The following is a 13,417-nucleotide window of genomic DNA, read 5'->3' on the forward strand; positions in this document are numbered from 1 at the left end:
TGATATACACATGTGTAAACATATGCACACACAAGCAGGGACACATATATATACATGTGCATATATCTTTAAATATATATCCATGTGTACACTTGTGTGTGATTTTAGTATAGTTGTATATTAAATATCTGTACATTTATGCATATATATTTATACTATTACACACTTCAGAAAAATGGATGTGCAGCAAATAATCCATACTTCTAACAATCTCTTTAGTTGTTAATTTTGAAAACTTGTGGCCTGTTGTTCATCACAGGCAGTGTCTCCTGCTCTTAATCTCTGCTGATGAACACGTACAAGAGAAAAAGTCCAGTGCGTGGGACATAAGGAAGTCACAATAAATTCAAGTCTAAACTGCAGTTGATATTTCCCTCTGATGTCATGCCAGAAAGATTTGCCTGCACAATTGTCTCTGACGGTGTCCGTGTAACGATTTCAAAGAGCCCAGGTAAGTATAACAGTCACTTTTTGCATTTATCAGAATTGCTATCATTCCATTGAATCTGCATGAAACAGCGCTTGACTCAGAGGTTCTTGTCTAAATCTTGGCTTTCTTCACTGATAAAAAAGGCAAGTTAGATTAGGCTCACAAATGTGTGTGTAAGAGACAATTTAAATGCAGACTGTTTATATTTATCCCTAATATTTATGATAAATCTATGCGACAGAAGTTGTTGTTATCACGTTTAAAAGTAGGAAATTGTGGATTCCACAGCCTGAATACGGTGTCCAGGCTGCCTGGTGGTGGATGGGATTTGAACTCAGGACTTTCATCTGCCAACGCTCTTTGCGCTGAGTCAGGCTGTGGAGCAGATCAGCTAAACAGCTCTGATGAAATCTCCTCCCACTCAAACCCTACAGGGTCTCCTGCTTCACTTTGAGGTAAAGGTCCAGTTATTCAACCTACAGTTTAGGGCCCTGTCCCAGGTGGTCTCAATCTCACACCTGAGCCTTCTTTCTCTCCTCTTCTTAGTATTCACAAGCTGTCCTCCAGCCTGGGTTCCCAAAGCCGGCAGCCACAACGCTCATCTGGGAGCTTTGTGAACATTCCTGGTTGTGAAATTGTGCCATAGTTTTACAAGGTGTTCTCATGGGGGAAACTTGTTGAAAGGGACATGAGAACTCTGTGCATTAGTACTTACAGCTTGATGAGAATCTCCAATTATCTCAGAACAAAACATTTAATGAAAATCAAATTTCCAATTGAGCCTAATGTGCTTCTATTGTTGTCAAGTGCTAGGGGTCTTGGTATGTGTCTAGTCACCGTTCCCAAAACTCATTCTTCTCTTTCCTGTTTTGATTCTCCTTTCCTTCCTATTCGGTATCTTAGGAAGATATCATGTCTCATCTCTAAGGGTTTCGGAGCACTGATTTTCCCTCCTCCCTTCCCCATACTTCTGGGTACATCAGATCAAACTGACCCAAATCTCCTCCAGAGGGAATATCTACAGTGAATTCCTGTGAGGCCTCTCTCATGAGTTCCTTTACAGCCTCCAGGCAGAACAGAGAATGCCCCAGTGCCTTATCTGCTAGGAGCCATCTGTCTCACCCCCAGAGAGGTCTTCACCAACAGATCAATAAAGGAAACGCGTCAGCTGGGTGGCAGTGGTTGGGAAGAAGAGGTGAACAAGCTCAGCACGGTCTGTGGAGGTGTCGGCCTCGCTCCCCACGGCCTTCTCTGTTTCAGGTAGGTCCGGCGGGGACACTGTGGAGGGAGCCCTGGTGAAGACCATTGCTGTGAGGACAGCTGCAACTGAGTCCTTCCTGAAGGAACAGTTTGTATTTTCTGAGGTAAAACTGAGATTCCGAAGTGCATGTTTTCTTAAATGTAGCCAGGCTCCCTGTGGGCTGAGCCAAAGGCTGGGAGAGCAAATGGCTCCTTCTCCGATGTGCACAGAGGACTTGTCCTAGTGTTTCTCTCGAGTCTCTATGAGGCCTTCTGTTCACAGGCATGTCTTGTTGATTCTGACAGTTGGAGGAAGAAAAGAGGGGATAGTCCCTTCTAATTAGGAATCTTGGGGAGTAGAGTGCTTCCCTCACCCATCAGAAACTTTCATTGGGAAACGGGCTGTTTGTCCCTGTGCCACGTGTTAAGCACAGTCCTATGGGTTTCTTCTACAGACTTGACAAAATGTCTTTCTTCTCATCATGGATGAAAGCTATTTTCATCATTGTCTTACTATTTCCTCTACATTCTGGTGAGTAAATTTTTCAGCCTTGGATGAAGCATTTCTCATAGAAAATTCAGGAAACAACTGGTATGGTCTAGGAATGGAGGAGCTTATTTTATTGGGTTTGTACTACATAAACTGGCAAAAGGAAACAGAGGAGGTTTACGAATATCCTTTTAATAATTGCACCAGTAGTTTTCTTTCTCTTCTTTCCCACTTTAGAGATGTGGAGACAGAGAGGTGGCTTAGAATGAGCAGTGGAACCTAGCTTTTCCTCCACCTACAATGAAAGACATTTGCCTGTCTTTAGAGGTGAAGAGTTTTTGGAGGTCAGATTCCATGACTGCTGAGAGCAAAGTGTGGGGAGCAATGATGTCTTCTGGATCTGGGGTTCTTTGACAATCTGCTTTGTTGTATGACAGCTCTGAGTAGAGTCCAGGCTTCATGTGAGCAGAGAACTCATCCCTCCCTCTGCTGACACCTTACCTTCTTTAAAGCATAAGGTGGCCCGTGAATTTCAGAGTAAAGCAGCTGTAAGGTATTGGATAGATCCCTGATCTCAGATCTGAGCACTAATTAATTAAGTAGTAATTAATTTCCTCATATTTTGTGACTTTATGCAAGGTGTAATGAATGGCATTAAGCAAGGCATTGTCGTCTCTGACGTGGATGTCTCATCTATAACAAAGACAGAAAAAAAGCAGGGTTTGGTGATTACTAAACAATACACAAAATTGTTTTTCACAGAATGAGGTTAATTGGGAAGTATGTTTCTAGATTTCGAGTTATTTTGTGAACTTATTGTTTTGCTACCATCCCAAAGGCTCGCTCATTTCTTGCAGGGTCTGGAGTAAGTAATTTGCCTGGTATTTTTCTGCTAAAAGATGGGGGAACTTCGCACCAGATACTCTGATAGTTTCTCCTCTTCTTCTTAGTTTTAATTTGTCCTTTGTGTTTTGGTTGCAGAAACTTCTTTTTCAAGACCAAACACAGTTCAAAGAATAGTAAGTTACTATCCGTTACTTTGGGAATTGAAAACGTAAAACTAGTAATTTTTTTTATGTTGTAACTTTTCATAGCAAATTTCATCAAACAAAATGTACAAGAGAATGATCCTTCACAAAATAAAAACAAGAAAAAAACTTGTGTTACTATTATACTGAGTCCAAGAAATAGAATCTTGAAACCCTTATAAGATCATTTGGGGTCTAGCCTTGTGGGAAGTGGTTAAGTTTAAGCACTCTGCTTCTGTGGTCTGGGGTTCTCCAGTTCAGATCCTGGGCAAGGACCTACACACTGCTTGTCAAGCTATGCTGTGGCAGGCATCCCACATATAAAGTAGAGGATGGGCATGGATGGTAGCTCAGGGCCAATCTTCCTCAGCCAAAAGAGGAAGATTGGCTGCATAAGTTAGCTCAGGGCTAATATTCCTTATTCTCACAAAAAAGAATATTTTGGCATTGTAGAGAAGGTAAAAACATCCCGTTATGCAAAAGTTTCAATACCATGTGTAAGTCTTGTTATATACAAGCATTGGATATTGGTTAAGGGGTGTTTAAAGTAGGATTGTTTATCCTGGAAAAAGAAGATTTAAAATAATTTTCCACTTACAAGTAGGTAAACAAAAATTTTCATTCATTGATGGAGTGGAATGTCACATAGAGTTGAAATAAATGAACTATAGTTCTAAGCACCTGAATAGATAAATGTTACAAACATGTTTAAAAGTGAGTCATGTAAGAATACACACAGTATTGTTCATTTATGTAAATTCCCAGCACTACCATCGCTAAACACACAACATGTATTCTATTTGATTATATACCCGTGCACAAACACTCATATATATGAATAAATACACATGCAGTGATGATCTGAAATCAGAGCATCTATTAGTGAAACTCTTGAGAAACACAAGGGAATTATAGGAAACTTACTTTTATGTTTTCTTGTGGTATGAAATAATGTGAGAAATCTGACCCAGGTGTAGAGGACATGGGGGCGGAGCCACTAAATTTTCAAAACACATTCTACCCTTTTTGGTTTTCTGAAAACGGTATTGTGTTTGTAAAAATATATGAATCATATTTTATGTCCAAGTGTATTGTGGACACCTTGATGTTTCTTTTTAAACCTCAATATACAATGTATTTATACCTTTTTGATGCAGGACATTTTGTATTAAGAACAAAGAATATTTTATTCACACAGTTTATTATCTGGTAAATTTTGTGTTGTCTCCTTATGTTTAGGGACCGGACTGTGACGTGTTTAAAGATCGATTAAATTTATGCACCAGAGAAAGGAATCCAATCTGTGCAACCAATTGCCGAACTTATTCCAATCCATGCGTTTTCTGCAGTGCAAAGATGTAAGAACGCAAAATTAAATATTGGCTCCTGAAAAATAATGAAAATACCATCACAAAATGATAGGAACATCCATATTTCTGATAATGTAGGCTTGCTATCTATGGAAAATTACTATCTCTGTAAAAGCCACAGAAACACACTTGTGCCTATCCCTTAAGTTCTTGTTTCTTTTTTTCTTTTAATTTTTTTTTAAAGATTGGCACCTAGGCTAACAACTGTTGCCAATCTTCCTTTTTTTTTTTTTTGAGGATTGGCACCTGGGCTAACAACTGTTGCCAATCTTTTTTTTTTTTGCCTGCTGTATTTCCCAACACCCGCCCCCCCTCCCCGGTACATAGTTGTATATCTTAGTTGCAGATCCTTCTAGCTGTGGGACATGGGAGGCTGCCCCAACGTGGCCTGATGAGCGGCGCCATGTCCGTGCCCGGATTCCGAACCCTGGGCCGCCGCAGCAGAACGCGAAAAACTTAACCATTCGGCCACGGAGCCGGCCCCAAGTTCTTGTTTCTAAAAGCAGTTTTGTATTTGATGTCTCATTATAAATCTATGGGATATTCCACAAATGTATAAACCAATTAACTTATTTAATTATTATGACTTACGAATGGAAGTCTAATGACCAATAAAAGGTAATTCAGACGTTGAGGTACTAAAAGATAACCTCCGTGATGTAGCTGCAAGCTACAGGGAGCATGACTGAACGAAAAATCTTACTGACTACAGAACTCTGAAATCCATGACAATGGGCCCATTCATGCTGGAAAGGGACCCCTCTGCTGGTCCACTTGGGCTCCTGAACTCCATGACAGACTCTTAACCTTCCTCAGAGAGTAGGGCATTCTAGGACACTTCCACCTGACCTCCCTTCCTGTATCCTTCACTCTAAAGGAGTCTGCAGTCTACAGTTTTGGCCAACCTTTCTGCCTGCCCATTTTCTCTCACAGGTGTTTCCTCTCATTTAATCCTCTACTTGGCTTCTACTTCTAGGGGACCTCTAAGACAAGCTCTAATCCTTTCCTCTCTCAGATCTGGAAAGGTTCCAAGACTGAGTCAGGACTGAGCACGTAGGGAGAGTCAAAGAGCTCAGGTCAGGGGAGGATGTGCACAGACCTGGGGAGCAGGCAGGACCCAGCTGCTTGTGGCCATGGAGCACAGCCTCTCTTCTTCTATGTTCAAAGCCTCCTCATTGAGAAGCCCTTAGTGCAATATGCAGGTGATTTTAAATGTCCTTTTAATAATTTCCTTTTCCTTTTCTGTCTTTTTCTTCCTTACAGTGAATCTGGTGGAAAATTTGGTTTTCGTCGTTATGGTATATGCTGACTTTACCCGAGCTACACATTCCTATGCCTTTTATTGCAGTCCCATTTTGCGGTAGTTTCTACAAGCAAGTAGAGTCTTCTCAGCAGAGCTTTAAATTCCTAGATGACCTCGTAAAGCCATTTGTGGTATAAAGATTGGAATATAAGATGTTGAATAATTTTTCCAAATCTAAGAATCTGTCACTGAAAGATTTTTATCCTCTATGTTGAATTATGAATGGCATTTGAAAAACTATCTTAAATATTATTATATAATATAAAGCCTAATGTAGTTTACAATGGTAAATATTTCAATCAATAGAAGTTAAATAATAGTATCTTTCTTAAAATACCATTTCTTTCTTTGGTTGGTTAGTGGGTTAGGCACACTAATACTTTTGATAACTATATTAAGGAAATATTTTCAAAAGTGAACACATAATATATTACTTCGATGTTTATTAACAGTACAGACACTTGGGCTCTTCTTTATCCTAAAGAATCAAAACCTCTAGGAGAGAGATCTGGGAGCTTGACTTCTAACAAGTACTCTAGGTCGATCTATGATCCCAAATGTTAGCAATATGGACTTCAATTCTAAAATATAGGACATGCATATAATTGAATGAATTGCAGAACATGTTCAAAGTTATTGTAAGGCATCTGATGTTTGGAAGAACAAGTTATATTACTTTCTTTATCTCTCACAAATCAGTCCAAAGACAGGTTGGTAACCCTGGGGTGCCAGAAAACTCTGCCTTCTTCAATCTAGGATTTTCATTAGTGGTCCGAGTCTCAAGCTTTTCCATTTCTCTCCACCTCTCAGGCAAGGAGAAGCCAGCTGTTTTTGGGTGGCCAAATACTCCTTTAAAGCTTGATTTTAATGGCAGTAATGTAGATTGACTACTGGAAGAGAAGTATCAATCTGCTCCATATATGATATCAGGCCTGCTCTTCTTTTCACTAAACATCTTCTACAGTAAAAGGGTGATTCTTGTGGGAGGTGCTCATTCATTTGCATTCTTTAGTATTAATTCTTAATGAAAACATTTAGAAGAATGTACATTTTTAGAGCCACATGATGAAAATGCACTCACTTTCATGCCCGTTTTCATTACAGAGAACCCATATAGAACACCTTATTCAGTGAATGCTGACAAATTAATACATATGTGCTTTTTACTTTTTTGAAGTTGATTTTAATTTTTTTCTTTTTACTGATATGTGTCATAAAATGAACAAAAAACCCTACTATGCATTGAGCCCTGTATTCTGATAGGGAAAAGTTGGTCAGCAAAAGGAAATATTGTAACTGTCCTCTAGGGACGATCAGTGTATGGTGTAAGTTCGTATCCATTCGTGAATGGGGATCCACCTCACTGCACGACTATTTCCACACAAGCTTTGTGAGTCAGCCTCCCACATCCCAAGTGTTATGGAACTTCGTTCTTAGAAGAATCTTGCTGGATAAACATCTGCTCCAAATTTCAGCTATAATGAAAGTGAGACACAGGAAAGTTAACAATATTTAAAATCTGACACTTGATAAGAAAATATGTGTTTATATTTGAGATAAAATTAATAAAACAAAATTTGTCAGTTTAAAGCAGACAATTCTGTATTTTTTAGCAAATATTTCTTCACAATGTTGTACAACCATCACCACTATCTAATTTCAGAACATTTCCATCCTCTCACATTTGAAAAACAAAAATCAAACAAAAGACCACTACTTCCCAATTCCCCATCAACCCCTGGCCACCACTAAACTACTTCTTTCCTCTGTCGATTTGCCTATTGTGGGCATTTCATAGAAATGGAATCATAGGATATGTGTATGTCTTTCACATGAAATGAATTATATGTAGATATAGATAAGTATAGATCTATATCTATGGTTTTTGGTCTTTTGTGAACAACTTCTTTCATGTAGCTCAAGGTTTTCAAGGTTCATCCCTGTTGTAGCACGTACGAGTACTTCTTTCCTTTATATGACTGAGTAATATTCCAATGTATGGATATACCACCTTTGTTTATCTGTTTATCAGCTGATAGATATTTGGATTGCATCTACTTATTGGCTATTATGAATAATGCAGCTGTGAACATTCTTGTACCAGTTTTTCTGTGACCATATATTTCCATTTCTCATGGATAAATGTCCAGCAGTGGAAATTTGTATGGTAACTCTACCTTTAACTTTTTTTGAGGAGATGCCAAAATGCTTTCCACAATGAGTGTACCATCTTAAATTTCCACCAGGACTGTATGAGGGTTCCAGTTTCTCCATATTTTCACCCAAATTCAGAAGTTGTCATATTAAAAGATTATATTCACCCTAGAGGGTGTGAACTAGTACTCCACTGTCGTTTGCTTTACATTCCCCTTATGATGAACAATGTTTCACACATTTTCATGTGCTTCTTGGCCATTTCTATATTATCTTCTCTGGGGAAACGACTATTTAAATCCTTTGCCCATTTTTAAACTATCTTCTTTATTTGTTGCTTTGAGTTGTCAGTGTTCTTTTTGTAATCTGGATATCTGGCACTTATTAGACTTCTCAATTGCAAATGTTTTCTCTTATTTTTAGATTGTCTGTGTTACTTTCTTGATACTGTGCCTTGATGCAAAACAAGTTTTAAATATGATGAATTCCAACTTAGCTATCTTTTTCTTTGTTGCTTGTACTTTTGGTGTTATATATAAGAAATTGCTGCCTAATCCACACTCATGAAGATTTACACCTAGGTTTCATTCTAAGAATTTGATAGCAATAGTATTTGCATTTAAATCTTTGCTACAGTTTGAGTTAATTTTTGTATCTGGTGAGAATTATGGGTACAACATTATACTTTTGCATTCGGCTAAACCTTTGTCACAGTGTCATTTAATTTTCTTGGAGCTCTTGTCCAAAGCAAGGGATTAATCAAGACAGTGTAGTGTTAGCGAAAAAATAGACAAGTAGATGAATGAAACAGAACAGAGAGCCCAAAAATTGACCTCCATCAATATAGTTGACTGTTCCGAAGCAGCAAAGGCTATACAATGGGGCAAAGAGAGTTTTCTCAAGAAACAGCGCAGAAACAACTGAACTTCTACATGCAAAAAAGTTAATTGAGACACAGACCTTACACCCCTCACAAAAATTAACTCAAAATGGATCATAGGCTTAAATGTAAAATGCAAAACTATAAAGTACACAGGAGATAACACAGGAGAAAACCTAGATGACCGTGGGTATGGTGATGGCATTTTAGAGACAATACCAAAGCCTTGATCCATGAAAGAAATGATTGGTAAAACAGATTCATTAAAGTTAAAACCTTCTGTTCTGTGAAAGACCATATCAAGAGAACGAGAAGACAAGCCCCAGACTGGGAGAAACATTTGCAAAAGACACATCTGCTGAAGGATCCTTATCCAAGATATACAAAAACCTTTGAAAACTCAACAATAGTCAAAGAAATTACCTGATAAAAAATAGGCCAAATACCTTAACAGACACCTCTCCAAAGAAGATATACAGATGGCAAGAAACATGAAAAGATCCTCTATATCATGTGTCATCAGGGAAATTCAAATTAAGAAAATGGTTAAGTCCCATACTGCACTTCGGTGGCCCAGGGTTCACAGGATTGATCCAGGGCAAGGACCTACACATCGCTCATCAAGCCACACTGTGGCAGCATCTCATATACAAAAAATAGAGAAAGATTACCACAGATGTTAGCTCAGGGCCAATCATCCTCACCCTCCCTTCCAAAAAATTGAGATACCACTAATGAGATACCACTACAGATCTGTTAGAATTGCTGAAATCTGGAAGACTAACCACACCAAATGCTGGAGAAGATGTGGAGCAATAGTAACTCTCATACATTGCTGATGGGAATGCAAAATGGCACAGCTGCTTTTGAGGACAGTTTGGTAGTTGCTTACAAAATTAAACATACCATTATCATATGATCCAGCAATTGTGCTCCCTGGTATTTATCCAAAGGAGTTGAAAATTTATGTCTATACGAAAACTTTTATTAAGGCAGTAGCTTTATGGAAAATTGCCTAAACTTGGAAGCAATCAAGGTGTCCTTCAGCAGGTGAATGGATAAACTGTGGTACATCCAGAAAATGGAAAATTCTTCCATAAAAACAAATGAGTTATCAAGCCATAAAAAGACAAGGAGGAAACTTCAATGCCTACTGCTATGTGAAGAAGCCTATCTGAAAGGTGATAAACGGTATGATTCCAGTATACATCATTCTGGAAAAGGCAAAATTATGGAGACAAATGAGAACATCAGTGGTTGCCGGAGGTTGAGTGGAGGCCAGGGGAGAGAAATGAATAGGCAGATCACAGGGATTTGTGGGCACTGAAAATACTCTGTACAATATTATAATCATGGATATATTTTATTAAACTTCTGTCCACAACCACAGAATCTACAACATCAAAAGTGAACTGTAGGGTAAACTATGCACTTCAGATGATTATGATGTGTCAACGTAGGTTCATCCTTGGTAAAAAAAATGTAGAGTTCTGCTGAGCGACGTTATTAATGGGGGAACCTATGCATGAGTGGAGCAGGAAATAGATAGGAAATCCCTGTATATCCTCAATCTTGTGGTAACCTGAAACAACTCTAAAAAATTTGTCTTAAAATGTCAATTGAACATATATGTATGAATTTATTTTGAGTTACTATTCCATTCTATTGTTCTATTGTTCGACAAATCAGCGGAAACATAGGATAGTAACCCTGTGATGTCAGGCAACTCTGCCTTCATCAATCTAGGATTTTCATTAGTGGTCCAAGTCCTATGCTTCTCTGTTTCTCTCCATCTCTCAGCCAACAAGAAGCTGGCTTTATTTGGGTGGCCAAATGCTCATTTAAAGCTTGATTTTAGTGGTAGCAATGTAGATTGATTACTGGAAGAGAAGTATCAATGTGCTACATGTACATAAACTACCCTAAAAAATTTGTCTTAAAATGTCATTCAACATGTATGTATGAATGTATTTTGAATTTCTATTCCATTCTATTGTTCCACATGTGTATACTTATGTCAGTACCACATCGTTTTTTAAAATCACTATAGATCGGTAGTCTGTGTTAAAATCTGAACATGTGAATCCCCCAACTTTGCTCTTCTCTTTCAATACTGTGTTGGCTATCCTGGGTCTTTTGCCTCTCCATATAAACTTTAGAATAACAATATTCACAAAGTAACTTGCTGGAATTCAGATTGGAATTGCACTGTATCTATAAGTCAAGCTGAGAAGAATTGACTCGACAATATTGAGTCTTCTGTTCATGAACATGGAATATCTCTCCATTTATTCAGTTCTTTGATTTCCTTCATCAGAGTTCTGTAGTTTTCCTCATACAAGTTGTGTACATGTTTTTTTGACTTTTAGTTAAGTGTTTCACTTTTGTGGGTGCTAATGTAAATGGTATTGTGTTTTAATTTCAAAATTCACTTGTTCATTGATACTTCATAGGAAAGCAATAGACTTTTGTAAATTAACTCTGTATTCTACAACTTTTCTATAATAACTTTTTAGTTCCAGGCATTACTTTTGTCCATTCTTTTGGATTTTCTTTATAGACAATCATGTCATCTGCAGACAAAGACAGTTTTATTCCCTCTTCCCAATGTGTATATGATTTATTTCCTTTTCTTGTTTTATTGTACTAGCTAGAATTTGCAGTGTGATGTCAAAAACGATTGGTGAGAGGTTCTCCCTTGCCTGATGACCTTTGACCTGATGAATGGGAAAGCTCAGATTTTCTCAACATTAAGTATGATGATAATTGTAGGGCTTTGATAGGCATTCTTCATCAACTTGAGGAAGGTCCTAACTGTTTCTTGTTTACTGAGAGTCCTTACCGTGAATGAGTGTTGACTTTTGTCAAATGGTTTTTACTTCAACTATCAATATGACTATGTTATGGATTAATTGAGTGTTGAACCAGCCTTGCATACCTTGGATAAATATCACTTCCTCATGGAGTATAATTCTTTTTAAAAGTTGTTGGATGGGTTCACTAAGTTTATGTTGCACTTTTTTGCATGTATGTTCATGTGAAATATTAGTCTGTAATTTTCTTTTCTTGTGATACCTTTTACTGCTTCTAGTGTTAAGATAATGCTGATCTCATAAAATGAGTGAGAAAATATTCTCTCTGCTCCTATCCTCTGAATATGTAGAGAACTGGTATAATTTCTTTTTTCTTTTGTAGAATTCATATTCTACGAAAATACCTGTTGCTATCTGTTTTGGAAGGTTGTTCATTGTGGATCCAATTGCATTAATTGATGTAGCTTATTCAGAACTTCTATTTCTTTTTGTGTGAATATTGGCGTACTTGGCCTTTCAGGGATTGATCCATCTCATCTTGGTTACCAAATTTGTGGGCCTTGACTTGCTTATTTAATTTTTTTTCTTGTCCTTTTAATGCCCTTGGGATCCATAGTGATGTCTCCTCTTTCATTTCTCGTATTAGTAATTTGTGTCCTCTCACTTCTTTCTTAGTTAGTCTGGCTAGAGGCTTATCAATTTTATCTGCTTTTCAAAGAACCAGCTTTTTATTTCATTGATTTTCTCCTTTGATTTCTGGGTCAGTTTCATTGATTTCTACTAATTCTAATTATTTCTTTGCTTCTGCTCACTTGGATGGAAATTCCTCTTCTTTTCCTAGTTTCTCACAGTGGAAACTGGGATGATTGAATTACATCCTTCTTCTTTTCCAATATGTGCATTCAATGCTAAAAACTTCCTACTAAGCACTATTTTTGCTGCATCCACAAATTTTAATAAGTTTCATGTTCATTTTTATATAGTTCAAAATATTTTATAATTTCTCTTGATACTTCATCTTTGACCTATGTCTTATTTAGAAGTGTCTCACTTAATCTTCCTGTAATTTAGTATTTTCCAGTTAACTTTCTGTTATTGATTTCTAGTTTAATTCTAATGTGGGCTGAGAACAGACTTTGTATGATTTTTATTCTTTTAAATTTGTGAGGGTGTGTTTTATGGCCCAGTCTATGTTGCATGTTGGTGAATGTTCCACGTGAGCTTAGGAAGAATATGTATTCTGCTGTGGTTGGATGAAGTAGTCTGAAGATGTCCATTATACCCAGTTGGTTGATGGTGATGTTGAGTTTGACTATGTCCTTACTGATTTTATGCCTGTTGGAAACGTCTGTTTCTTCTGAGGGGTGTTGAAGTCTCCAACTATGATAGTGGAATCATCCGTTTCTCATTGCAATTCTATTCGTTTTTCCTCACTTAGTTTGAAACTACTTTGTTAGGCACATACACATTAAGGATTGTTAGGGTTCATGGAGAACTGACCGCTTTATCATCATATAATGTCCTTCTTCATTCCTGATAACTTACCTCACTTTTAAGTATGCTTTTCTGAAATTAATATAGCTACTTCAGGTTTTTTTTGATTAGTTTTAGCATGGCATATTTTTCTCCTTCCATTTACTTTTAACCTATATGTAGCTTTAATTTAGAGTGAGTTTCTTGTAAACACCGTATGGTTGGGTCATGCTTTGT

At 37.5% G+C, this 13,417-nt stretch overlaps 1 protein-coding gene across 7 annotated transcripts; it reads left to right on the forward strand.

Moving 5' to 3' along the window:
- Window positions 1–237: 237 nt before the first annotated feature.
- Window positions 238–7,450, forward strand: LOC139075078 (sperm-associated acrosin inhibitor-like). Of its 7 annotated transcripts, none has more exons than XR_011525118.1 (5): window positions 240–451; window positions 1,494–1,690; window positions 3,141–3,178; window positions 4,427–4,545; window positions 5,821–7,450. XR_011525118.1 is itself a non-coding variant. In XM_070569266.1 (5 exons), the coding sequence occupies exons 2-5, from the start codon at window positions 2,135–2,137 to the stop codon at window positions 5,864–5,866; spliced, it is 270 nt and encodes an 89-aa protein (XP_070425367.1). In that variant the 5' UTR covers window positions 1,276–1,794; window positions 2,125–2,134; the 3' UTR covers window positions 5,867–7,450. The 7 variants fall into 7 exon arrangements, 3 of the variants coding, with proteins under 3 accessions (XP_070425365.1, XP_070425367.1, XP_070425366.1); XM_070569266.1 differs by lacking the exon at window positions 240–451 and adding an exon at window positions 2,125–2,201 and having other exon boundaries at window positions 1,276–1,794; XM_070569265.1 differs by lacking the exon at window positions 240–451 and adding an exon at window positions 2,125–2,201 and having other exon boundaries at window positions 1,286–1,690.
- The last annotated feature ends 5,967 nt before the right edge of the window (window positions 7,451–13,417 follow it).

The sequence above is a fragment of the Equus przewalskii genome, chromosome 13, assembly GCF_037783145.1.
Source record: "Equus przewalskii isolate Varuska chromosome 13, EquPr2, whole genome shotgun sequence".
NCBI classification, from domain to species: domain Eukaryota; kingdom Metazoa; phylum Chordata; class Mammalia; order Perissodactyla; family Equidae; genus Equus; species Equus przewalskii.